The sequence below is a fragment of the Lutzomyia longipalpis genome, chromosome 1, assembly GCF_024334085.1.
Source record: "Lutzomyia longipalpis isolate SR_M1_2022 chromosome 1, ASM2433408v1".
Lineage (NCBI taxonomy): Eukaryota > Metazoa > Arthropoda > Insecta > Diptera > Psychodidae > Lutzomyia > Lutzomyia longipalpis.
In genome coordinates, this window is record NC_074707.1 from 24,031,733 (window position 1) to 24,057,729 (window position 25,997).

General features: G+C 38.4%; 6 protein-coding genes across 8 annotated transcripts; 4 read left to right on the plus strand and 2 right to left on the minus strand.

The window, feature by feature from the left end:
- Window positions 1-1,125: 1,125 nt before the first annotated feature.
- On the minus strand, window positions 1,126-4,403 carry LOC129797352 (gamma-tubulin complex component 5-like). Its single transcript, XM_055839799.1, has 3 exons — window positions 3,046-4,403; window positions 2,023-2,976; window positions 1,126-1,951 (listed from the first exon to the last, which is right to left on the minus strand). Exons 1-3 carry the CDS (start codon window positions 4,201-4,203, stop codon window positions 1,286-1,288), a joined length of 2,778 nt encoding a protein of 925 aa, XP_055695774.1. The 5' UTR covers window positions 4,204-4,403; the 3' UTR covers window positions 1,126-1,285.
- A 1,448-nt stretch (window positions 4,404-5,851) lies between these two features.
- LOC129797354 (heart- and neural crest derivatives-expressed protein 2) lies at window positions 5,852-11,834 on the plus strand. Its single transcript, XM_055839801.1, has 5 exons — window positions 5,852-6,305; window positions 9,004-9,198; window positions 9,650-9,846; window positions 10,008-10,160; window positions 11,619-11,834. Exons 1-5 carry the CDS (start codon window positions 6,164-6,166, stop codon window positions 11,733-11,735), a joined length of 804 nt encoding a protein of 267 aa, XP_055695776.1. The 5' UTR covers window positions 5,852-6,163; the 3' UTR covers window positions 11,736-11,834.
- Window positions 11,835-13,996: 2,162 nt separating this feature from the next.
- On the plus strand, window positions 13,997-18,020 carry LOC129797355 (uncharacterized). Its single transcript, XM_055839802.1, has 4 exons — window positions 13,997-14,475; window positions 15,076-15,210; window positions 15,400-16,973; window positions 17,052-18,020. Exons 1-4 carry the CDS (start codon window positions 14,172-14,174, stop codon window positions 17,202-17,204), a joined length of 2,166 nt encoding a protein of 721 aa, XP_055695777.1. The 5' UTR covers window positions 13,997-14,171; the 3' UTR covers window positions 17,205-18,020.
- Window positions 18,021-18,486: 466 nt separating this feature from the next.
- LOC129797358 (NADH dehydrogenase [ubiquinone] 1 subunit C2) lies at window positions 18,487-19,009 on the plus strand. The gene is made up of 2 exons (XM_055839808.1): window positions 18,487-18,688; window positions 18,748-19,009. The coding sequence occupies exons 1-2, from the start codon at window positions 18,541-18,543 to the stop codon at window positions 18,939-18,941; spliced, it is 342 nt and encodes a 113-aa protein (XP_055695783.1). The 5' UTR covers window positions 18,487-18,540; the 3' UTR covers window positions 18,942-19,009.
- On the minus strand, window positions 18,976-23,466 carry LOC129797356 (galectin-4-like). Of its 3 annotated transcripts, none has more exons than XM_055839803.1 (3): window positions 23,254-23,466; window positions 22,623-22,744; window positions 18,976-20,182 (listed from the first exon to the last, which is right to left on the minus strand). In XM_055839803.1, the coding sequence occupies exons 1-3, from the start codon at window positions 23,464-23,466 to the stop codon at window positions 19,285-19,287; spliced, it is 1,233 nt and encodes a 410-aa protein (XP_055695778.1). In that variant the 3' UTR covers window positions 18,976-19,284. The 3 variants fall into 3 exon arrangements, with proteins under 3 accessions (XP_055695778.1, XP_055695779.1, XP_055695781.1); XM_055839804.1 differs by lacking the exon at window positions 23,254-23,466 and adding an exon at window positions 22,909-23,025 and having other exon boundaries at window positions 22,623-22,807; XM_055839806.1 differs by lacking the exon at window positions 23,254-23,466 and adding an exon at window positions 22,909-23,024.
- A 76-nt stretch (window positions 23,467-23,542) lies between these two features.
- On the plus strand, window positions 23,543-25,523 carry LOC129797357 (ADP-ribosylation factor-like protein 6). Its single transcript, XM_055839807.1, has 4 exons — window positions 23,543-24,844; window positions 24,907-25,035; window positions 25,103-25,231; window positions 25,294-25,523. Exons 1-4 carry the CDS (start codon window positions 24,667-24,669, stop codon window positions 25,446-25,448), a joined length of 591 nt encoding a protein of 196 aa, XP_055695782.1. The 5' UTR covers window positions 23,543-24,666; the 3' UTR covers window positions 25,449-25,523.
- The last annotated feature ends 474 nt before the right edge of the window (window positions 25,524-25,997 follow it).

Consider the following 25,997-nt stretch of genomic DNA (forward strand, 5'->3'; position numbering starts at 1 on the left):
TATCCGTGACGTTTCAAAAATGTCCGTGACGCCAAAAAATATATCTGTGATGTCAAAAAAAGTATCCGTGACGTTTCAAAAATGTATCCGTGACGCCAGAAAATATATCCGTGACGTCAAAAAATGTATCCGTGACGATTCAAAAATGTATCCGTGACGCCAGAAAATGCATCTGTGACGATAAAAATGTTTCCGTGACGCCAGAAAATATATCCGTGACGATTAAAAATTATTAGCTCTTTCATTTATCATCTGTCAGAGGATAAACCATTTTTTTTTAATTCGAAATATAACAAAACGCTGTAATCAAAATATTTTTATATAAAAAAGTCCGTTTCAATATTATTGAAAATAAACATTTTCTTGAATATTACAAGTAACTCACATTTGCCCGGGGGCTTCAACAAGCAGTTGTAAAATAATAAATTTTTTTCTCGTCATTTCTCAACGAAGATTGGCTCAAAATGAGAACACCCTTTTTAATTTTTATGCCTGGAAGCTATGGGTGCCATCTAATAATTGTGCAGCATGAAGACTTCCGGTTGTCCCTCTATATAAATCTATATACTTAAAGGTCCAGCTCTAAGTGGAGCTTCAGTGCAAAGATGATTTGAATAGATTTTACTTCGTAAAGCAACAAATCGGTTAAAAAAAACAATCTCCTAGTTACAAGAGTTGTGTTGATGCTTTTCAAACGTTTGACATTCCTTTCATAACGTTCGAAAATTCTATTTTTAAAAGCTCTTAATAAAAAATACTTTAAAAAATCCTTTACTAGATTTCCAGCTACGACCTTGACTTTTTGGGTAAGTTTACCAACTAAAGTCGTTAAACTATTAGATTTAGGTCAACTCCAGAAACCTAAAACTCTTATTTTGAACTTTGCAGAAATTATTTCACCGCATACCGTCCATTCCACGATTGAATTCCGCACAAAAAGCTCGATAATTGTGTATTTAATTTCTTGCGCAACCAATCATTTTGTGCTCCATTGACTTGCAACCGCTACGCCACGGTTTGTAGTAGCACAAGAAATGGAAGGTTTACATTAACTAATGACTGTTGCCAAACAAGAAACTTAATGTTGCTTTACAAAATAAACCTCATTTAAATGCATTAAAGGTATTTTTATGTGTGTTAGAGTTTGTGCGACTTGCGCCTTATTTAATTCTATCAAATTAATACAAAAAAATTCATTTTTTCAGTAGAAAAACAAAATGCAACGAAATGGCATATTAAAGTCACCTTGTTTGGAGATCTTTCGGTAGGATGTAGAGTTGGCAATTTAGTAGGGTAGTCTCCGATCGAAGGCCGACACGAGAGCACTGAGGTATGTTTTCCCATTGATGGCAACTTCTTTGCTGAGTGTTGTGGCCAGGAATCTATGACACTCCACGTAGGTCTTCTCAATTTGATCAATTTGCGACTCAATGTCAAAGGCATTCTCATCATCCGACACGCATTCCTTGTCCACAGCCACCCATTCACTTCGTACCACTTGCACAAGGTGAAACAGCTGATTAATCCCCGTGAGGAGCTTCTCACCATCCGTCAGGAGGAAGCAGTGCTCCAGGAGTGTGTTGAGGTAGTCACTGTGCGCATGAATGATCTCCTGGAGACTCTCCGCTGCTCCAATTCGCTGCTCAACCTCATGCCCAAGTCGCTGAAGTGCCTCACTCATGAGGTGGAAGTGAATATTGTTGAGAGCGTAGAGGATCCAGAAGCGTATAATGGCCAGACGACGACTTGTACGCACGGTCTCCGTGAGGGACCCATATGCTGAACCAATAGAGAAGCTCTTTGTGAATTTGAGTCCCTCCAGCGTCCACAGACTCCATTTAATGCTCAAAAGGAAGCCAAAAAGGCGATTGTAGCTCCTCATGGAGGCTTCATCGAAGACTTTTGCAATATTCGGGGAAAGTTTGTAGATCAAGGACAACTGCCGAATGATCTGGAGGGAATAAAAATATTTTGTAGGTTATTTTTGGAAGATTCCTTCGTATGTGGGGATTGGATACTAACCTGCAGAGCACTGCCAGTCTTGGAATTGTGCAGAGATGCCAATTCAAGGCGAAATTTGCTGTGACTCTCCGGGTAGACAGCAGAGAGGGTGTTTTGCAGGTTTATCGTCAGGGAGAGTGGATGAATGCCCTCCTGCCGGGATTCCATGTCCTCAAAGAGACGCGAATAGAAGGTAAACATGGTTGCACTGTCTTCAAGGAGGAAGACACGACGAATTAGACGAAGATGTTCAAGTAAATTCAGCTCCTTCGAGTAAATCTCCACCATGAGTTTGTCTGATGCCTGAATTTCCGTATTAAGTGTCTCATTGAAGGCATTCCTGAAGATTCCCTCCAGCGGAAGCATCCCTTTACTCCTGTCCATTAAATTCTGCAGAATTGAAACAACCGTTGAATGCTCACTCGGTTTACTCGTGGACTTTTGGAAGAGCTGCAGAAAGAGCTTTCCGCCCTTCTCGAGGGTTCCCTGACGGAAGTTTACATAGGAGGAGGAACTTTGGGATGATTCTTCGGAGCTCTCCTGAAGGGGCGCCAAGTAATCCTCAATTGCTGTTGTGAATTTGGCAAGGAAATCCTGCCAGAGGGAATTAGTTGTCATCATGCGGGTACTTCCAGCGCGATCTAAGGCATTTATGGCATCAAGTCGTTCCTCAATTTGATTGCTGTGACCTTTGAGGAGGGCCAGGATTGGACATTGTTCCAGCAAGTCATTCATTTCCTTCTCCTTCGGGGTGGTTTTTGCTCCACGATCGAGATTGAAAGAACGGAAAATAAGCCCACCCTCTGCACTCCTTCCACTCACAATGAATTCCTTCTGCTCGTCGGAAATCTTCCCAAAAGACCACCAAGAATGGATCACCTGAAGGTAGAATTGAGCAATTCCCGTAAACAGGGACGCTGCCACATTCACCTCCACCCTGTTGAGGCCACTTTGGATTATTTGAAATATTTTTGCCTGAAATAAAAATCATTCCTAATTACAGAAAACTCAGAGAAGAAATCATTGAGAAGTAGATCTGCTTACCTGAAGGAAGGCACTGCAAATGTGACGTGGGAAGTACTTCCACTCAACGACAGCACTCTCGTGGATCTTCAGGAGATGCTTCAGCATTTGACAATGTGGCTCCAGGGCGTGACAAAAGTTCAGCAGCGTTGCAGGTTCATTCATTATTTCCGGCGTAATTCTCTTCTCCACATCCAGAAGATATTCCTCCATTGGACGCAACAGATCACGTAGTGCCTCAGCGTAGATAAAGTACATCTGCGGGGGAGATCCTTCGGCGCTAAGTACACGTTTACAGAATGTTCTTATGCGGAGAATAGCAGTCATTGGTTGGGCAAAGTCCGCCATAAACTTCCGGAAAACAATTATATTTGGCATTTCGGCATCTTGGCGGATTTTCACGGTATCCTCCTCAATGCAGTAGAAGTTGCAATTGTCCGGATGAAAGAACATCCAGATAACTTCCCTGATAGGGCAGTGAAGGAGGGAGAAGGGCACACGATCCTCCGAAAGAGATGCTGCAGAGGATGTTTCGGAATCATCTGAATCAGATGCCTCACCCGGAGTCTTCCTATGATGGGCAGGACTATCCCCTGGAAGGTATCTGAGGAACATTTTGGCAGCCGGATGCATGGAATGCTCCACAGGAAGTGCTTCATCTTCCGATTCTGTCCAATCACTCAATTCATCTGTATCATCTCCATTCAAGTCCGGTGGCAACACATCTTCTACTCGTTCACCATTCTCTCCGGAAAGAATCTCTTCTGCAGCACATACCTGTTGGACTACATGACTACCTTCCCGGAGCATTCTCCTCGCCCCAATAAGGGGATTCTTCGATAGGGCCAACAAAAAGTCCAACAGTTTCCAGTGAATATGAGATTCTCTGTATTCCTCCCCATTGGATTGTGTTACAAGCTTACACACGCTATTCTCGAGGAGTTTGGAGAAATGGGCGAGATTCTCAACTTCCAACCTCTCGGAAATCCCCAGAATTCTCCGCTTCAACATACTTATGCTAGAATCATCAGAATCTGATGCATTGATACGAGATCTGGCAAAATCTCTGCATAGCTTGAAATTGCGATCCTTTTCACTGAATCCCGTGAGGGATTTTATTAATTTTGGCAAGATTTCATCGATAACTTTCATCTGTTCATCCATCATTTTATTTTGCATTTTTACACCAATTTAACAGCTCTCAGAGCAAATTAAGTACACTTAAGGGTAGTTTGGCACTTGCGGAATCAATTTCCTGTCTCTAATTTGCAAATTTTGATCTTTTTCATCGCGAAAAATGCAAAAATCACACATTTTTTCACCGCATTAACCGCAAAACTCAATTTTCTGCCGCCATTTTTTCTTGTCATTTTGTAGCTGACATTTTTTTCGAAAAAAAATTCCGTTATGCCACCGAATAAGCGAAATGGCGGCGAAATAAGGTAATTGAATTTTTAAACGAATTTCAATAAATTTTCAACGATTTCTCCGGTTTTCTTGGATTTTCGCGGTGAAATTAGTTTTCTGGACATGCATAAAATCTGTGAAATATGAATCCTCGAATTATACAAAAAAATGTACACAGAAAAATGTTTAAAAACGTAGAATTAACAGAATAACCCAAAAGGATACTATGCATTTTCTTCTTCTTCTTCTGCACTTTAAATTGTACGGCTGTTGGATTCCTTCCGGATCCATATAGCCTACTATGCATTTTACAAAAAAAAAATTTTTTTTCAATAAAATCGTCTGCCTGAATTTTCTTTGAAAATTAGTCAAACCCCAGTTATACATGTCCGATGTTTATTAAATCGGGCTAAAATAAAAACTTTTAAAGATATACTACTCCTAGAAAAGGCTTCATCACACAGAATCACACTCAATGTTCAAAATAATTAATTCTTTTTTTCAGAAATTTTCTTGTCCCCAACTTTTGCCACATCCATTAAATACTTCAAATTTCACTGATTTTGCCAAAAATGATTTTTCCCGAGTAGGTATCATACATCAAAAATATACATTTTATGTAGACATATTTATTTTTATGTAAAAGGAAACATTTTAGTAGCATATCGGGTCAAATTGCATCACCAAATCTATTCACACCCACTTGACCAGTCTCTTGCTGCGTGACATCGTCTCGGAGGCGACACAAAATTGCAACCACACATGTTAAAAGGATTTTTCGGAGAAGATAATAATTTGTATTGAGGGGAAAACAAGGATATGAGAGTCTCAGCGAGTCATTGGGATCATTGGGATGCCTCAGGACGTATACATAGAAAATTGAAATTGAGAAGAAGAGCCCTCAAGTGGTTACATCGGTTTCATATTTTGTTGCCTTTTTTACTTTCCCTTTTTTGTATGATCTCTTTTTTAAAATTTTCATTTCTCATTTTATTCATTTAATGAAAAATTTGCACCTGCTAACATTAACCCATTTTGTGTGGCTCTTACACTTTAATTTTAATAAAATTTTCACGGTTTTCCATTATTAAAATTCTTTGTTCATCAAAGAGAATTTTTTCTTCATCAAAATTGCTTCATTTGCTACATTAAATTATTTTGCAATTAAAGAAAATATTTATAAAAAAAAATTCCTAAATCAGAAATGGGTTAAGGGTGGAGGAAAATAGGAAAGAACGATAAGAAGTAAAATAAGGGTTTTCTTTTTCACTCCGCCCACAAATCATACAGATTTAATCCAAAGCATGCGCACTTCGTGGGAAACTAAATAAAGGAGGAGCTTGAAGTATTATGTGAAAATTGCAAATGTGGTGGAAAATCAAGAAGAGAAGAAGAAAATGTCTGCCAAATTTTCCTCTTCAGTCTCGGTGCGAGTTGTAAACTTACCACAAACCCTTCATTGTACTCCAGAAAACGAAAGAGAGAAAAACACTTGAGAAAAATCTCTTCATCATCGGATCCCTTGAGACACATATTTTCGGTCCAGCCCACAGCATTCGTGAAGACACAGAGATATTTTGGGGGCGAAATATTCAATTAGTCAGTCATTTGCGGTCGAAGGATTAACACGCGGACCAGAGAAAAACGTCCGTTGTGTGAAAAACTGTGATTTTGTGAAATTTTCAGAAGGAAAAATTTCTCAAAGGATTAAAAGGATTTTAGTGTGTGGAAAATGGGTAGTTTTGATTCAGCACCTGATGTGTGTCAGAGATTGTGTGGTAGTCAAGGATCTCTCGTGGATCCTTTTTATGAAAATAATGGTGGAGGATTTTATACATCAATGTATCCTGCGGATTCTCAGCAAAATGAATTGAGTGAGTTTTTCAATTTTTAAGTCGTTTTTTTAGGGTTTATTAATTTAAAAAGAATTCAAACTATATAATGTGAATGATCCTGGAAAAAAGCATTTGGTTAAAGAAAGAATTTTAGAACTTCTTAGACTAAATTTGAAGAATTTTTCTTGAAAATGGACTTTTCTTGATGATTCAAAAGTCACAATTCGCAAAAAAAATTCAAAAAATCCTGGAAAATCTGGGTTAATAAATCGCAATAAGTAATATAGAAATCATTTTACTTTCACATTAAATAATTGAACTTTAATAGTTATTTTTGAATTTATTTGACCTTATAACTCTATTTAAAAAAAGTCAATCATAACGCGTCCAGTTATTAAAGTTGGTATACCACAACGCGGATGGGTCAGTCTATGCGTTGTAATTTAATTTCTGAGTAGATTAGTAGGCAAAGTCGATTTTTTGTAAAATTTAACAATTTGACAGATTAAAATGCTCATATCTGAAGTTCTATAAAACCTACAGAAATTTCTTGACTAGTTCTGGAAAGGTATTGAAATAAGCTATAATCTGACATATATTTCGATACATTTCAAGGTCACCTCCAGAACACAAAATGGCGGATTTTTGTTCTACCAAAACAGTTTTTTGCACTTTTTGTCCTCAAGGAATGGTTCTAGAGGTTTTTGATGTTCTAGAAAGTTGTAGAGTTTTGCATAACCTTTAATTTGATACCAAGTTGAGCCGAATCGGACAAGCCGTTCAAGAGATATGGCTCTTAGAAATTTTCAAATTCAAGAATTTTTCAAATGGCTATATCTTCTAAACGGCGACATAGATTTTCTTCATTTTCGGGCTGGTGAAAGATATTGAGTCAGGCTACAACATATCAAAATTTAAAAGAAATCTATGATCGGGGTTCGAAGATATTGCCCCTTAAAGTTAGGCAATTTTTGTTTTTGTATTTAGCGCCTCTTGCAGACATTTTTAGAACTTGGAATGTTCTAGATAGTTGTAGAGCTTCTTAAAACCTTTAATTTGATACCAAGATGAGCAAAATCGGTCAAGCCGTTCTCAAGTTATATCGAAAAAACGCTTTTTGCTTTAGACCGCCATATTTGCTAAACGGCTTGACCGATTGTCAAGTATGAATTGTTGATGAAAACGTCTCACTGAGCCCTACAACATACTAAAATTTCAGACCTCTAACTATAAGGAAAGTGGTTGACAATATTCCAAAATGGCGGATGGCGGCCATCTTGGATTTCGAAAATTCGAAAAAAAGAAAATTTACACTCACATTTCTAAAGAAAACTTCAAACCGGAAGTCTCTATCTTTTACCGTTCTCGACTTATAAGGCAAAGTATGGCGCACCGGCCGGCAGGCCGGCCGGCCGGATCAAAAATTTTCCACTACCATTTTCGTAATGTGGGATGTGCAAAACGTGCTCATACCAAGTTTGAGCCCGATCCGAGGTGGTCGGTTTTTCCGACGATTACAATACTTGGTATGCCACGATTGTGGTATACCAACTAATATACACAATCAGAAAAATCAAGATCATGAAAATCTTGATTCCAGAATATAAATTAATGACCGTATTCTGAAAATAAGTTTTCAAGACTTACTCTTATATCTCTCAAAGACTTGCAAGATGTTGTACTCTAAGGTTATAATGGTTAAATTAAAGAGACTTTAATAAAAAAGTTTTCAGATCCTGAAATCATAATTTCATCATCTATAGAATTCAAAGTTTAAAAATTTTCAAGATTAATAATTCCAATGTTCAGATTAATAAACTTTCATTGTAAACTAAATAAAAATAATTTCATTACCTACATCATTTCTTTTGAACGATTGATTTAAGATTCGCATAATTGAAATAAAAATTGCTATTATTGTTCGGAAATATTGGCTCAAATTCTAGAACCAAGATCCAGCACTTTTAACCAAGATTTTTGCATGATAATGATTTCCTTAAAAACTTGAAAATAAAAAAACAACTAAATAATAAAGTAACGTAAATTAACAAAGAAGATAATATTTTCTTTGGACTAAAAGACAAATCTTTTAGTTGAGACCTCCACTAAATAAAACCCCGACGAAAATTAACTGTGCCACAGGAGGTTGCAATAAATGAGCCATTTGACAAATAAACAACAACTCTCTCTTGTACCTCCTTGGGAGAAAATAAAGATGAAGATGCTGTAAACACACTGCAGAGCGATAGTGCATAAGATGGAAAATAGTTGTAATGCCGAAAAGGGGGTGAAAAAAAATTCAGGCAGAGAATTATGTGTGTTTTTTTCTTCTCCATAAAATCCGGATGTAAATTCTTGTAAATTGTAACATCATCTCATCAAATTGATTGTTTACGTGCTCCCCATTCCACACAACTTTTGGATGCGATGTGTTTACTGTTTTGGAGTTCCTCATGTGTCTTCTTCTTTCCAGGACACGTGTTGGTTTTGCCTCTCATTTTCCCTTTAACTAATTTTTCTTCATTCGTGTATTTTAGGGTCTCACTTTTTTTTTGCCCAATTTCAAATGCGATGACAAAATCGTGTAAATAATTTGAAGAAATTTCCCCAAAAGTGTTGGGTAAAGAAGACAAACATTTTCGTTGGAGGTGCGCGCTATGTATAAAATGAATTGTATATATATAGGAATATGCTGGAAAATTATTTGAGGGAAATATGGTTAAATATTTTCTTTCAGATGGTGGTCATTTGATTGGGGAGGAAAATAGCTACTGGGGCTCACCGTGTAGCTCCAATTCACCCCTTAGTCGACGAGATTGCTCTCCAAGTAGTGGAACCGGAAGTAGTATGCGACAGAGGAATATGTCACCAACCTACCATCACTATCCACCCCACGTCTATTACCCCCACGCTCCACAATATGAAAAACTAGGTAATTGTCGCCTTGCTTTAATATTTTATACTAATTAATTTCTCTCGACACACAAACAAGATGATCCTAATTGCAAAGGAAAAGACAAATCCCTCAAAGACGCGCCCTTCCGATGATTTATCTCTTTAGCATCACATTTTTTTGTAATGATGTAAAATGTTGTTTTGAGAATACCATCGGAAGGAAAATTGCTGAGAGACACGCCCTCATCATCTGGGTCATTTATCATAAAATATATTTTTTTTGTTTGTTTTCAAAATATTATTTGAAAAGAAAAACATAATATTTTGTCAAAAATTCTGCTGGACCATTCTCAGAATGAGAAATCACCAAAAATGGGTGTTTTCTGCAAAAGACTTCCCTTTTGAAGATGATGAAGGACTAATTGATCCCTTTTCGATTTAATTATGAATCGAAAAAATCCGTCGTTTTTTTCTATACATACCAAAAGGTCCCATGTGTGACGAGGGTGGCTACTTTAATACAACGACTACCGAAGTAATCACATCCACACCTTTCGTTCGAGTAGTCAAGCGTCGAAATACGGCAAATAAAAAGGAGCGCCGCCGGACGCAGAGCATAAATTCGGCATTCTCATATTTGCGCGAACGGATTCCCAACGTTCCATCGGACACCAAACTGTCCAAGGTAATTTATAGTTTTCCTTTGATGTCTACAAAAGCCATAACAATCAATATTATATAGAGAAACGATAACCATGCGCCAATATTCAGAGCTGCTAAAGTTTTTTATGAGCATTGTAAACAAATATTTTATAATTCATTAAAAACTGTCTCAATTTTTCACAGATTAAAACACTGAGACTTGCAACATCCTACATAACATATTTAACACAAGTACTGGAAGGAAATCAGGATCCGGCGGGAGGATTTCGTGCTGAATTAACATCATCCCGAAAAATAAATGCAGAAAGGAGAGCTAATATGAAAAATGAAGCACAGGTATCAAAAATTAAAATTTTTGAATATCAAAAATATTTGTGGTAAGAAAACTCCCCCACCGCACTCCCAATCATACTGCTTCGCCTCTGCTGTGAGAAGTGTCTGATAAGGAAGAAAATGTGTAATAAATTCAATAATAGGCAGAGGCATCTGTTTTTACGCAACATAGAGGAAAAAATCCATTAGATAAAATTGAAATATTGACCCGATATAGAGGAGATTCATGCGCCTTGAAATAGAAAAGTTACTATTTTCTGCTACGACCACTTAATTGATCTCATTTTGCATTCAAACCATTTAATTCTGTTGGGCCTTTTGAGGAAAAAATAATTATTATTTCCTTCAATATACATACATAATACATAATCGTTACCATTTGCAGATTTTCACAAAACCGCCCCGAATATAATCACAACATAATATAGGGAAGACTGGGGCCAATTGTTTCATTTTTATAATTCATGATTTTTCCTAGCTGTCCTAGCTGTAGTTAAAAATTTAAATCAATTAAATAATTTATGTTTTCCTTATTGAATTAATTAATTAAATAATTTCGATTTTATACCTAAAAAATCACTTAAAATTTTTTTTTAATGTTAAAGCGTTTAAAGTTAGTGCCAGTTAAAAGATGAATTTTCATAAACAAACGTATTGTGCAACAAAAATTATTTTAATAACGTTTATTTGAAAATCTAAATTACTCCGTTGATTTCCCCTTAAAATACACGTTTGCCTCTGCCTCCCCTAAATTTAGTAGACTACATTTCCCAGAATATAGTTGATTGGATTAAAACCACAGAATCACACCACTGTTTATGATCTTTTGTCTCTTCATCTGCTAGTTAATTCAATTACATTGTATTCCTATTACGTAATTGACTCTCAACGCAAACACCCCTAAATTTCGCACCCTTCAGGTTTGGAGCGTCAACAATTACCAAGAGGGTTGAGCAATTTAGGGTACGATTTATATTTTGCATGTGATGAGTAAATTACTTTTGTATGTTTAACTGATGATAAATATTTCACAAAAACGTGTGCTTCTCATATAAATTGAATTTTTTTTTATCTCTATTAAACTTCAATTGCATAAAATGCACCATGAGAGAGAGAATAAATTTATTTAATGGTATCAGAATGAAAAAAAAAAGATCTTGAGCGGTGCATGTTGTAAAGGAATGTAAAGAGTTTGCGCGGGATGGCGTTTGATGATCAAATCGAAAACTTGAGTGGTTTTCAAGTGACACAGAGATCTTTTTCACGATACAAGAGGCACTATTAAGGGAGTTTCCCAGAGACATTCTTTTAGGCTCTCCTCAAGAGTATTTTCCTTCCTCTGGGGGAGGTCGGAATTACACAGAGCATGAGATACAGAAACTAATTGATCCTCATATTAATTTTCAAGTGCATTCTCCAAATGGTTGAATCTTTTGTAATCTTCCTCTATCCCATTCACAGATTATCTTGACAAATTCCGACATTTCCGTTGGGGGGGATCCCAAGAAGACAAAAGGACGCACAGGCTGGCCCCAAGATGTTTGGAATCAAGCAGTGTGGAAGGAGGAAAAACCATGATAAGAAAAAAAAACATTCTTTTCCCAAAGAAATTCTTTTATTATAAATAAATTGATTATTCAAAATTATCATATTAAATTAAAAGGCTAAATAATGAAATGATTTAATTTTTTGATTTAATTGAAAAAAAAATGACGGAAAGTGGGAGGAGAAAGATCAAGAGCGAAGAAGCTGCATTTGGGAGGCTATTAAAGATAGCTCTCTCGATTGTGAGTGAATTTTATTTTTGGAGCATTCAGTACCTTTGGCTCAATGAACAATTTTCCAGATGGCCCCTGTTTGTTTGTCTGCGTGAATGTGCGAGGAAAATGTGAGTAAACTTGAGTGAGGGACAAGTGAAAATACCCCCACAATTTTCCCGATTCTCTCTTCTCTCTCTACAATCATCCACTAGCACGAGACACAAAGACTTTTCTCAATGTGCAACATTTTGCATAAAAATCCATTCAAAACATTTCTTGTGGTGACCATGAAATTAAAAACGCATTTTCTATCAACGAAGAGTGGGGTGAGTATACAGGAAATTAAAATAAAATCTTGAAATTGTTTAGATTTTACCTACCCGGAAATTGAGAAGAATAAATTTCAGATTTGGCTATTTTAATCACATTAATTTAAAATATTAAATCCTCTTTCTAATTACATTATTTATGTGAAAATTCCACTGATTTGAATCATTTTTTAAGTAATATTTTGCTGGCATTGCATTGCACGCAAATAGATCACAAAAAATATGCAATCCTTTGGAATCTTCAAGTTTCTTTGAATGGAAAAGCGATTGGCAGACACAAAGAATTTATAAAATACAAATGTGGAATGAAAGTGCAAAGACGGATTTTGGAAAAGATTGTTCCCCGTGACCTCGAATCTATAATGCCCCGCGGATTGATCTGAGTTGATCAATCAAATCGATCAGATCCTCCCTCTTTAGGGGCAGTTAGCGTAGACACAGGTCGAGGACATTAGTCAGCACATACACATGTAAATCAGCAGTAGATTGCACTCTCTGTACAATCTACTGCTGAGACTGCTGATATACACTGCACAACAATTCTTCTTTTGCAGTTGGGGATGTAAAGAGCATCGTGCCCATTTTTAAGGTACACCAGGCACAAAAAACACCTCACGAAAATACACAATGTTGTGCAGAATATTGCACAAAAAAACACACTGTACAATTATTTATTAAATTCTTTTACATACATATTAGGTTATCAAGAACCTAATACAGTTGAAGCAGTTGAAAGTGGACGCAGGTCTGGGCCCGTATTATGTAACTCTCCGAGTGCTTGGTGGCCCATAAGAATTATACAGCAACCCAGCATTCGGAGAATTACATAATACGCCCTCTGATGTACAGCATCAATTTAAACTGACCCGGGGCAAAGTTAGCAAAGTTTTGGACCTTCGACCCTCGTGGCACAGGGTAACCACGCCACTCAGCGACCATCAAGATGCCTGCGGCAGACACAAAAGTGACAATCAAGGGCTACCTATCGAGATTCGAGAAGTCTGTGCTCGCGCTCAGCGAGAAGGGAGGCTCAGCCCTGAATCACAGCTCTAATCACAGACAATCGTTATCAGGTACTTCTATTGCTAACATTGCTAACATGCTAACATAGCAAACGGAAACGGAAGGACAAGAAAATAATAAGTATTGAGACTCCCATTCCTCACCTAAAACTGCATTGGAGAATGAATTAGCACTAAATGGTTTGGTAACCGCAATATGGTTTTGCATGGATCTGAACCATGAACATATTGAAGGGAAAGGAATACTGAGAGAACACGTAGAGAGCTTGTTACTAAAATTATTAAAAAATAAATATTTTAAGGCGTTGCTTGTCTGGACATAATTTTGTACAAGAAAAAGTAAGAGCCTTATTGAAATAAAATAAATCTTTGGTGCAAACAAATTGTTGTGGGTGTGATCACATTGAATAACTTAAAAATATTAACGGAAAGAGTTAATAAATCTCATATTTTAGTTGTTTATTTCCGTTTTTTAACGTTTTCATTGCTGACTTCTAAAAAATATTGGATAATACACTTTCACAAAGTTTTGAACAGCTCTGAATGTTCTTATAATTTAAATATTAGTTTATCAAGCTTAAATATGCATTTTTCCTAACAAATAAACCAAAATAAATCAAGAAAAATGAAAAAATGCAATTTTCCTCCGTTAAGGTGAATTTGAATTTAAATCCCAGCCCAGTATAACAGTTTCGAACAGATTCCATGTGATTCCAAAAGATTCTCTCGCAGACTCAGCCAAATGAATTGCCCCTTGAAAGAAAAACGCTCTGTTAGAAAATAAAATAAAGGTTTTTTTTGCATGCAAAATTGTGGGTTAAAAAGTGCAAAAACAAGGTGAAAAGTGCGTGGGGATTGTGGCAAAAGTATCAAAGAGTGCGTTTTTAATGGTGGTACGGGGCAATGTCGGCGTCAATTGGGGTAAATTTGCGCGTAACCGGACACTGCAGTCAGGGCGGTCGAAAATATATGGAAGATTTCTTTTCCGTGGCGTACCAACAAAGTGAAGATGAAAAAGATCTCGAGTACGCCTTCTTTGGCATCTACGACGGCCATGGGGGCTCCGAGGCAGCCACCTACGCCAAGGAGCACCTCATGAATGAGATTGTGAACCAAAAATTGTTTTGGTCAGAAAACGATTTGGACATTTTGAAAGCCATCCGGGAAGGTTATCATGCCACACACAACAAGATGTGGCGTGAACAAGGTACGCATTTGATTTTTTTTATATCGAAAACATGATTTCGGGGCCTCTGGGGGGCTGGAGAGACTATCAGGGGGGCTCCAGAGGCCGTCACGGGGGGCTTCTGTAAAAAAAATGGGGCCAGATCGCACTTTCTTTTTCTGGAAAACCCAGCAACGAATGAGTGAGGGAGATGGCACGCGTGAAAATAGCTCCGTCTCACTCTTGCGTTTTGTGGTTAGCACTACATAAGTAATGTTTGTATGTAGTTGTGCGGAAAAGTTTTGAAATTCATTTATTTTTTCGGGAAAAACTCATTTTTTGAGCTTTAAAAGGTGTTGGGGATTCCAATTTTCTCAAAATAAACTAGATTTTCTCGCAAAAGTTAGCAGAAAATGCGAGAAATTGCGAAAAACCTTCCGTGCAAATAAGACCACTAATTATGACGTGCGAGTGAGATGGCATGACAAAATATAACAGTGTCTCACTTCAAATCCAATCAACATAGCGCCAATATATAGCAGCGGATGTTTTTGAAACTATTTTTGAAAAAAAAATGTTTGCGCGCGATTTTCCCGCCTTTTTCAACATCATTTTTTAAGCAACTTTCTTTTTTTTTATTAGAAAAGTGGCCCAAGACACCAACGGGATTACCCAGCACAGCAGGAACCACGGCGAGTGTTGCCTTCATCCGTCATGGAAAGATTTATATTGGACATGTTGGAGATTCCGGAATCGTTCTTGGATATCAGGATGAATGTAAGTTTTTTTTTTCAGAGAGAGAGGTTGAAGAGAGCTTTACACAATGTTGTGCAACAAACTCTCACTTCAGGCCCTTTCTTAGGCAGTGAAATGAGAAGAGAAGGGATTTTGCAACATGTCGAAATAAAATGAATCATCTCGTGGATACTGATGCAATTTTAAAAAAAAAACTTTCTTCCTCTTAAGGTCAACCACAGTGGAGGGCAAGACAACTCACTCAGGAACACAAACCCGAGAGCAATGTGGAAAAGACGAGAATTATGAATTCTGGCGGGAAGGTGGTAACGAAATCGGGAGTCCCACGTGTGGTGTGGACCCGTCCACGATTGGGGCACAAGGGACCCGTGCGGAGGAGTACGCCAATTGATGAAATACCCTTTTTAGCCGTTGCCAGGAGTTTAGGTGATTTATGGAGCTACAATTCGGAACTCAATGAGTTTGTCGTGAGCCCGGATCCGGATGTGCGGGTAATCCCGATCGATCCAAAGAAGTTCCGTTGCTTAATCTTCGGCACAGACGGCTTATGGAATGTCCTGTCGGCAAGTGCAGCCGTGGAGGTTGTTCACAATGCTGAGGTGATCAATGAGCGCAACATGTTCTCCAATTCCCCAAAGAACTGGATAAATCCCAGCAAGTATCTCGTGGATAAGGCCCTCGAGAGGTGGAGTAATACGAAAATGCGGGCAGACAATACGTCTGTTGTTACTATAATGCTCGACCCACCGGGTCCACCGAAAAGAGACCTCATACGATCTTCATGTCCAACTGGAGCTCATATTTTGGACCATGTGCTGTACATTCAGAATGCCGGTGAGAAAATTGGCTTTGGTCGGTGTCATGGGGAGAATGAGGGATCAGCACCACTTCCGATTCTTGCCCAACTTCGTCCACCAGATCCGTATGGGCCGTCAACGAGCTATGACGTACACAACCTCCAGCAGAGCCACGATATGGCCACATCCTCCTCTACGGGCACATCGTACATGAGTAGTGGCTTCGTGGAGTCGTACAGTAGTCTGCTGGAAGATCATGAGGCACCGTACCACCATGAAGCGTACACAAATGTCCTTCAGACACCCATGGAGATGCTGCAGCATCAGCAGTCTACGTCGCAGTTCACCCCATGCGAGGAAACCTACTCACTTACAAAGCTCGAAACGCGCACAGAGCAACTAACATCAATGGCAGCTGCTATGTCTGGAAGCGGAAGGGATCACCTCATGGCAATTGACGCATTTCACGATTATGCGGGCTTTGGGCCATCAACGTCACAGGGTGGGCATGATGTACACCAAGAGGGTGGCAGTGGACCAACAACTGAGGAAATTCTCGCCTATTGCCGTCGAATGGCTGAGAAGAATGCCCAAATGGATGCAACGGAACGCTACTTTGCCACTTCCGTGTCATCCCCGAGTAATTCGAGCACCTCGTCGGAAGTTTCCACAGATTCCCCCAAGGTGAGTACATTGGGGGTTGCTCCATCACTGGATGATTCAGTCCAAATTCACGAGATCTCATCGAGCAATCAAGTTCCCGGTGATGCAAAAGCCGGGGCGAGTGCTCAAGGGAAGGAGGTGTCCCACCAAATGAAGGAGGATTTCAAGAAAGGTGGCAAGGATGATGATTGTGATATGGCTATGCGGGATGAGGGTGCTGATGCTGCAAATGTGCCAAGGAGGACTGTACGGAGAATACAGCGTCCCATCACGAGACTGGGTGTCGTAACGAGATCTCAGGATGCCAAGTCACCTGCTGGCAAGGTGAGTACACTTAAATTCCTCAAGATTCATTAAGAAATTTTGCTTAATTTCTTATTTCTTTTCTTTTTTTCTTCAAAGGTAAAACAAAAAGAGAATACCAAAGCGAGGGGTACAGTGGGGGCCTGCAGACTCCGTAGTGGCAAAATTGTTTGCACAGGAGTTGGTGCGAGATTGAGGAATGTTCAGGCAAGAGGAGCAGCAAATCGCCTAAGGATCCTGGCAGTTCACTAAAAGTCCAAAAAAAAAAAATCATCGAATTGTCGCACATTTAGCTCTTCGCCACCAATAGTTTCATTTTATTCCTCAACACAAAAGAAGAAGAAAAAAACTTACCGCCCCCGCGGCTGAGGAGACAAAATCACAGTTTTAACATGATAAAATGGAAAAATTCGTACAAAAACAATCTGTGGATCCGTAGGGTAGTAGAGATATATACATACAAGAGAAACACATTTTCAGATAAACATAGTTTTAAAAAAAGAAAATTAATGAGAAAGAAAAAGTTTACAGAGATTTATCGTGAGAAAAAAATTGTAAAATAATATTTAAGTCATCAAAGTGCCTCCTTTTACTGTAAGAAAGTTACCACGTTTTTTCTGGGAGGAATTGCACACGCTGTTAGGCCACGCTAAGCTCATTTTTGACCACATGATTTTATGTTTAAATTCTTTTTAATTCATTTTACTGCACCATTTACTGGCTTGATTACATTTTGAGAAGATTTTCTTTTCTCCCAACAGAAAGTATCGTAGAAACGATTTTTTATTGCATAGAATTGGGAATTTTATTTCACAAAACTTTAAAAAAAATTAATTGGAGGTGATTTTATTCCAAAATTGTAAATACATATATGATTTTTTTGTAGAAACTCAATTTATGAACTTTTTTTTTAAAAATTATTTATATCTTAATTTTATGAATCATCTAATGGCGTGAACAATCTTCTGTGTAATATTTACATAAGATAAACAATTTGTCAAAAATACAAAAAAAATGTTAATAAGTCGAGAAAATAAATAAATAATATATTAGTTATATACGATGGTATGTGATTCTTTGTTTTATTTATCTTTTCTTTCTTCATCTTTCCACTCACTTGGTCGCCATTTTGATTTTTTTTTGTTTTAGTCTTCTTTGATGTACGTTTTTCTCATTTTTCTCAGCTTCTGTTGAGTCAATTTTAACAAAATCAGTTTCAAATTGAAGAAAAATCTTTTGTGGAAATTATCTGGAAAAGAAAATTTAGATTTTGCACTCAAAAACTGAGAAAAGTGCTAATTTTTAAGTTTTTTGTGGTTATGTTTCTTTTTTAACGTTTCAAATGCAGTTTTCATTTTAATCTACGAAGAAAAACTTTTTCTATCACTGGGAAAGCTTTCTGTACTGGAAAATAATCCAGCACGTCCAACACAGTTGATTTTCCTGGCTTTTCCTTTTCAAAGTTCTAAAAAGAAAAATTGGAAAAATTCCAACGGATATAATTCAAAAAAACAACCTAACCTGTCAAAAAGTGAAGAAAAATTCAACTTGGTGAAAAATCTCATTTTGTAAACACAGTGTGATCAGGATGACTTCCCCGCTGGATTTGCTGAAGTACGACGAAACTCGTGAGCGCCCCTGGCTCGCGGACAAATGGGGCGCCATTCTGGGTGGAACAATGGGATTTGGCTTTGCGTGCTGGGTGAATTTTCTGCGTCAGCGTCCCGTTCTCAGTGGTACGTCCCCGTTACGTAAGCATCGGGACGATGAATTTCTCACTCGTTTCGTCTTTCAGGACTCCAGAAGCATATGGCTTTCCCCCTAATTGGGGCCACGGTGTGCCACTTTCTCGATCGCTACCGTGACAAGTACATGGCGGAGCGTGATGCTGTTCTACGTCACTACATTGAGCTCCATCCGGAGGATTTCCCAACACCCGAACGTAAGAAGTGGTCAGAGGTGATTGAGCGATGGATCCCAATTCGATAACTTGGCGGGCACGACAAGTTTGTATTGTATATGGTTTAGCAATAATATTAACATTTATTGAAATGCTACATCACAATTTCTTTTCCCATGAACGGTTTGTGGGGAAATTGAGGATTACATTGATTTGTGCCCTCCCTTTAAGTATGTCCGGAAAGATCCCATATAGATAAAGCAATTTTTGCAGTAAAAGTGCCCAAATATAGGGGCCTAATTTAACAATTTTCAAGTAGGTATAATTATTATTGAAGAAATTGCACATAAAGACTAACAAATTGGCCTGCGGAAACAACTAATCCTCCGGGAGTTTTTTCCCATAATCTTTGGCTCTCCCGTAGCGATGAATTTAATACTCCTCAATAGGGTACTCTTCGTAGGTATTTTGTACGTAGATGCCCAATAACTGGATATCACCTTGAACGTAGACAGTGTCCGGCTGGAATGATGGCTCCTGTGCATCGCCCTCACGTAGAATAAATTCCGAAATGAGACATCCATCCAGGAACACATTGTAAGTGTATAAAGTTGATGCAATACGCAAATCAAACACCTTTCCCGGCACAAATTCCATGGGGCACTCACTGCGTTCCTCACGCCCCCAATCCCCGGTCATCCATGAATTCTGGCAGATTATGTGCCTGCCACCTGTGTTGGCAAATCGTGCATTGAAGTGGAAGTAAATGAGGGGATGTGGCCAGATTTTATCGCCCATCTGGAGATTAATGTAGAATGAATGTGGCAGGAGTTTGAGGCGTGCGCGGATGTGGAGCAGATGCCCATTCTTGAAGGGACTCTGAAGGCGTCCGTAGAATGGCACGAGAATTTTATTGTCATTTAAGGCCACCGTAGGATCCTCATCATCCTCGAGATGTCGAATAGTTTGAATTCTATTCGAATTCTTCACCTTTTCCGGGTACGTCTCCGCGTAGACTTGATCACTCTGAACATCGTGCACGTCACCCTTCACCTCGACGCACTTGACTTTCGTGAAGGGTAGCCGATGCGCGAAGGCTGCCACATGACGTCCATTGACGGAGATCAAGTAGCTGGAGGTTGTAAAGAGGATTTGGATGATGAAACTCGAACCGCGATGTAGGCTGAATGGTAGGGCTGAAGTTCTCTCCTCATTGCCCCACACTCCACCCACGCGACTATTACGTACGATGTAGTTCTGCGGTAGTCGGGGATTAATATGGAGAGCTATATCACGCTCTGGGGTGTTTAGTACCAAGTTTATTGAGAATCTATTGAAGAAAAATTAGAATATTTATTTTCAAAAAAAAAACTAGAAACACGAAAAAGGGGAAAAAGGTCTTTATTCGTTTATGTTTGAGAAAATCCGGGGAGGTCCTTCATTTCAGGGAAAATTCAGAATATACGTAATCTTATAAAATGCATCAGATATTTGTCAAGAAAATTTAGTTAAAGATAAGTGAAAGAAAATTACAGAAAAAAGAGAATCTCCCTACAATAAAATCCGCATTGACCACTGAGGAAGACGCACAGAAGCGTCGAAAGCTTTGGCCCTTAAAATTGAAAGGATGCGTTTGGGTTGACCTACGGTCCCTTGGCTGACGCAATCGGAAGGATTTATCCTACAACAAGAACAATCTTATAAAGGATAAAAAAAAGAATAAGAAATCATTCAGGTCCATTGGGTCATACGCTGACCCAAAGGCTCGATTTTGGAAATGTTTCATTTTGTGTAGTTATTTTTTAAATATTGAGTCAAAATCATTACAACACTATGTCTTTACAGTCCCTAATCATTTTATGACCACAAAAGAACATCCCAAAGGACTCACAGGATCAGAAGCATCAGGAGGGATGAAAAACTAAAAATTTTTGAGTTGGATTTTTTTTGCCAAAAATGTCTTGTTTGAGCTCAAAAGAACCCCCAAAAATCATTTTTAGTTCAATTAGCTCGCTAGATTGATCGCGGACCTTAAAGGGTTAACAGAGGATTTGCACTAGGATCAGTTAGAATAAGGCAGTAAAGATTTGCCCAAAAATGCAAACAATGACGTCACAACTTTGTTTTTCGCCCCTTTAAAACTTGAGCCGTTGCAACCGTCTCCTCTCAATTTACAAATTCACGAATTTCATCACGATCGGTCAAGCCGTTTTTGGGAAGTTCTTTTACAATAGATTACAGAGGAACACAAACAACTTTATTTTGTAAAGAAAAAGTTAAAAATTAAACTCTCGAACATTTTGCAAGACAGAGATAAGAAAATGTACTGGTAAGCTGACCAAGCTTACGGGAGCTGTGTTTCTTTCAGTGTACCAATTTTGGGAGAGCAAACTAAAACGCGAATTAATTTAAATACGCGCAAAGTCGGGAAAAGTTGAAAAGTCATACCCTAAGAAATGTTTGGAAGGCCATATCTCGAGAACGGATCCATAGATTTTCATAAATTTTTTTTTGTTTGAAAGGTCTTGAAGTCAGCTATAACATATCGAAAAATGAAAAAAATTTATGTCGCCATTTTCGAAAAATTCGAGTTCGAAATTTTCGAAAACTTTGTTTTTGACTTTAGCGCCTCTTGCGGTCATTTCTCGAAATTGCAATGTTCTAGACATTTGTAGGGCTTCACGAAACCTTTCATTTGCGCTTGAGTTGATCAAGATCGGACTTGTAGAACCCGAGATATGACATGCCAACTTTGGAAGGCTATATCTCGAGAACGGATCCATAGATTTTCTTCATTTTTGGCATGAAGCTAGATAATATGGTCAGCTACAACATATCAAAAAATGAAAAAAATTTATGTCGTCGTTTTCGAGATATTCATCGAAAACTCATCGAAAATTTTGTTTTTGATTTTTGGCCCCCTAGCGGTCACTTTTGAAACTTCGGATGTTCTAGAGAGTTGTAGGGTTTGTTGAGATCTTTCATTTGAGCCCGGGTTGATCAAAATCGGTCAAGCCGTTTTCGAGTTATGGTCGATTTTCGATGAAAAATTGTGGCGGCCATATTGACTAAACGGCTTGACCGATTTTCGAAAATGAGGTATCGTTGGAAAGCTCTTGATGGCCCCTGCAACATATCAAAATTTCAGATTTTTAGCTAATACAGGGGCTGAGATATAGCGAAAACAAAATTTTGAGGTTATTCAAAATGGCGGACGGGGGGGTGGGGGGGTGGATTTGACCTCATAATCGGATTTCTTCAGGTCGATATTTAAACTTTGCCGTTTACCGCAAGTCTCTATCTATCACCGTTCTCTTGCAATTTAAGTTTGGAATCCGGACGGCCGGACGGCCGGCCGGAAAAAACTTATTTTTGGCGCATACGTTTTTTGGAATGTGGGGACCCTAATTCGTGCTCATCCCAAGTTTGAGCCCGATCTGACGACTTTCGATTTTGCTCGGTACACAAAAGCTGTGTCTGAAAGAAACACAGCTAAAATATCACACAGAGGCTTGAAAAAAAATGATTATCATTGAGCAAAAAATTCACTGGCCATCTCTGAAGAATTTTAATGAGGAGGCAACTACAAAGACTACGATTTGGAATGTCAAAAGGCTTTTTAGAAGATCAGGGAATGAATGATTGATAAGAACAGTGAGAAGGGTGAGAACAGTAAAGTAATTAAGGGCAATGAGGGATTTGGAAGAGATTGACAAAGTTCTCGGGAGTTTTTTTGTGGGATCCAAGGACAACTTAAGAATGAAAATTACCTCTCACATGTAGGTAGAATTTCTCCCAGAATACGAACACTTAGCCCATCTCGGGGTTCCAGGATAATGGGGCAGCGGTAGACAACATCGGCATCCGTCATGGTTGCATTGTCCACGGAAAACTGAAAATAAAGCGGGGGGAGGCAAACAGAGTTTATTTCTAGCTCTGACTCATTTGCTTCACACTGTGAAGCCATTTGAGTGCGGAAAGTGAAGGAAGAACAAAAAAAATAGAGAATGTGTGAGAAAGTATGTATACTGAGAGATGGAAGAATGTGATATTTACCACGGGCTCCCTTTCCTCGTCATCTTCTTCCGCAGTGGGAAAGAAGCAATCGCAGATCGCGCACATCTCACAGAACTACTAAACTATCCCCAAACTATCCATGCAATTCCCCCGATCACGGGCTCGTTGACATTGACGACTACAATAGCAACTAATATTACAAATGCGAACTTGACGTGCTCATTGCTGCCCAGACGACGAGAGGAACGGGAGTTTTTTCTGTATCAATTGCTCGGGGAAGGTGGGGAGAAAATGTGCTGATCTTCAGGAATGTGGGGGGAATACTTTGGTGGGAACCCTGTGCTCGCCTACACCGCAATGATGAACTTAGCAAATTTTGCGTACCTCTACTGGGTGAGTGTTCAGATAGCACCTGGATGTATTTACTGATGCTTCAAGGCCGTTGGATTGGAGGTAATTGTGTATTTTGTGATTTTTTCTCTGGACAATGAGGAAGTGTCGCATGTGACGAAGGGATCCGCCACTCTGGACAAAAATGCACGTCAACTGGTACGCTTGGACGAATGTATTACACACAATTGCTGCCAAAGCTGCCATAAACTGCACTCCTATGCAATTTTTTGGGGGGTTCTATGATTTTATGCTCTTGCTGCAGATTTTCACAATATTTTGCCCATTTTGCTGATGTTGTGACGTCATATCAGCTGTGTGAAAGTGAGGTTAGGAGTTCCGCGCCAAGCGACAACAGTGGCCCCTCGCTGAGATATTTTGAAGTAGGAGTTGTATAAAATTAGGCGCGAGACCTCAAACATCCTGAAGAAACGAAAAGTTTTTTCAAAGAATTTTCTTGTTGGAATTGCATTTTTTATCATCCTCAAACATTATACTTATCTTTTTATAAACCAGGCAATATAATATCATTAAAAATGAGATAGAGGCAAAGTAAATTCGCTATGGGAGATATGAAAAGTTTTGGACAAATAGAGGATGCAGGTGCAAAATGATGGGTTTTTTGCCGGATTTGTGCTCAATCCTTCTTGCTAATGATGGAGTGACCTCCGGGTTGTCCCAGGATTATCAAATCATGGACAAATAGGGGATGCTAGGGCAATTTTTTTGGTTTTCACTAGATTTGTGGTCACTTCTTCTTATTAGTGATGGAGTGACCTCCGGATTGGGGATGTCATCCCAGGATTGTCACATCCTGGACAATCCAGGGATGCTGGTGCAAAAATTTGGGTTTTTCGCCGGAATTGTAGTCACATGGAAGTAGAAGAAGTAATCAGGACTAATCCTGCCTTGCCAACAGCTAAGAATGATTGTCGGGCTAGTCAGGCTGCTGAGTTGAAGTGGACACAAAACGCATCTTGGAAACGGGATTAGTACCTACTAATACCTTTAATTTTCTTTTCTGGACATTTAGATCAATTTAGATATTTTTTTGCGTAAAAATAACAACAATAAACATTAACAAATCACCCCATAGTCCAGCTATGGATTCTTCCACATTTCGATAAATTTATCATTATTTCTTTGCGAAAAATATATAAGTCACACCCGAAGGGATTTATAAATAAAATCAGAATGACTCGAAGGATTACATGTCCTTGTGGGGTTGTCATTGTCGTGTGTGATTTCATTGACGCACTCGTAAAGCTGAATTATGTTGCCATGGCATCAAACATAACAGACAAGTCCAGTTCCTGCCCTTCCCAACTTTCTCAGAGGTGAAAGAAATAGGCTTTATTATCCTCCTGGGTAAAGTCGCGAGTGGGTGTCCCAGTCGAATGCGTCGAAATGGGCATTTTTGACAAATTGGCGGGAATTTTTCGTGTGCGCAAGGAGGAAGTGCATATCCTTGTGGTGGGACTCAACAATAGCGGAAAATCCACCATTGTCAACCACTTTAAGCATCCAGATGAAAAGTCCACCGTAACAGTTCCAACAGTTGGTTTCAGCGTTGAGAAATTCCAGAGTGAGCTATATCAAGGAAAATCTAAAGGATTTTGTGCTTATTATTTTCTTTTAAATTTTAAGATCAAGGAGTCCTTTTCACGGCATTTGATATGTCTGGAGCGGGACGCTATAGGAGTCTCTGGGAGCACCATTTCAAGTCATGCCATGCGATTGTCTTTGTGATTGATTCCAGCGATCGAATGAGATTGGGTAAAGATTGCTTCTGATTTCCTTATTACTTTTAATCAATGATTTATAATAAATTTCCTTCAAATAGTTGTTGTAAAGGATGAATTGGACATTCTCACACATCATCCAGAGATTGCCCATAGAAAAGTTCCCATCCTGTTCTTTGCAAACAAAATGGATTGCCCAGATGCTCTATCGAGTGTCAAGATTGCAGCAGGTAAGTAAATTAATTTTATTTTTATTCTTAATCAAAAATTTATTTTTAATTTAAATTTAAAGCTTTGGGATTGGAGAAGATCAAAGATAAACCCTGGCACATCAGTTCCAGCAATGCTCTCACAGGAGAGGGTTTGCAGGATGGTGTGCAGTGGCTTGTAAGTGAAATTCGGAATGGATTGTGCAACAGAAAACCTAATCAAAGAGCTAATCAATAAAAAATTACTTGCTTTTCCTCATACAATTGCAAAAAATACGCTTGAAAATAAAATCTATTTTGAACAGTCAAAAAATATAACCGATTTTTAATCGATTCACGCATTTTCATCGAATTTTCATAACCTAAAATTTTATTGAAAATAAAAACAAAATACTTTTTCGTGGTTTTCTTTGAAATTCTGGAATAAAATGATAAAGAAAAGATTCAATTTTCTTTTATACGGATTTATAGGAGTTCTTGCATTGACTTTGTATCCAATAGTTGTGGATCCAATGATAAATACAAATAAATACAGTGAGTAAAAAAAAAATTACAAAATATGCTCAATTTTCTTTTAAAATTATATGATTTTTCAGAGAAAATTCAAGAGAGGAATAGAGCTGGAGTCAATCAGGAAGAAATTCAACCAGGAAGTAAGATTTTATCATATTATTTTAATAATTATTTTGTATTTAATTTTCTTGTGCTTCTCTTTAGATATGAAAGTTTGGTCAGATCCCTTTGATAGGAGGAAAGAATAAAATGCATCTAGTCTACGGCTAATGTT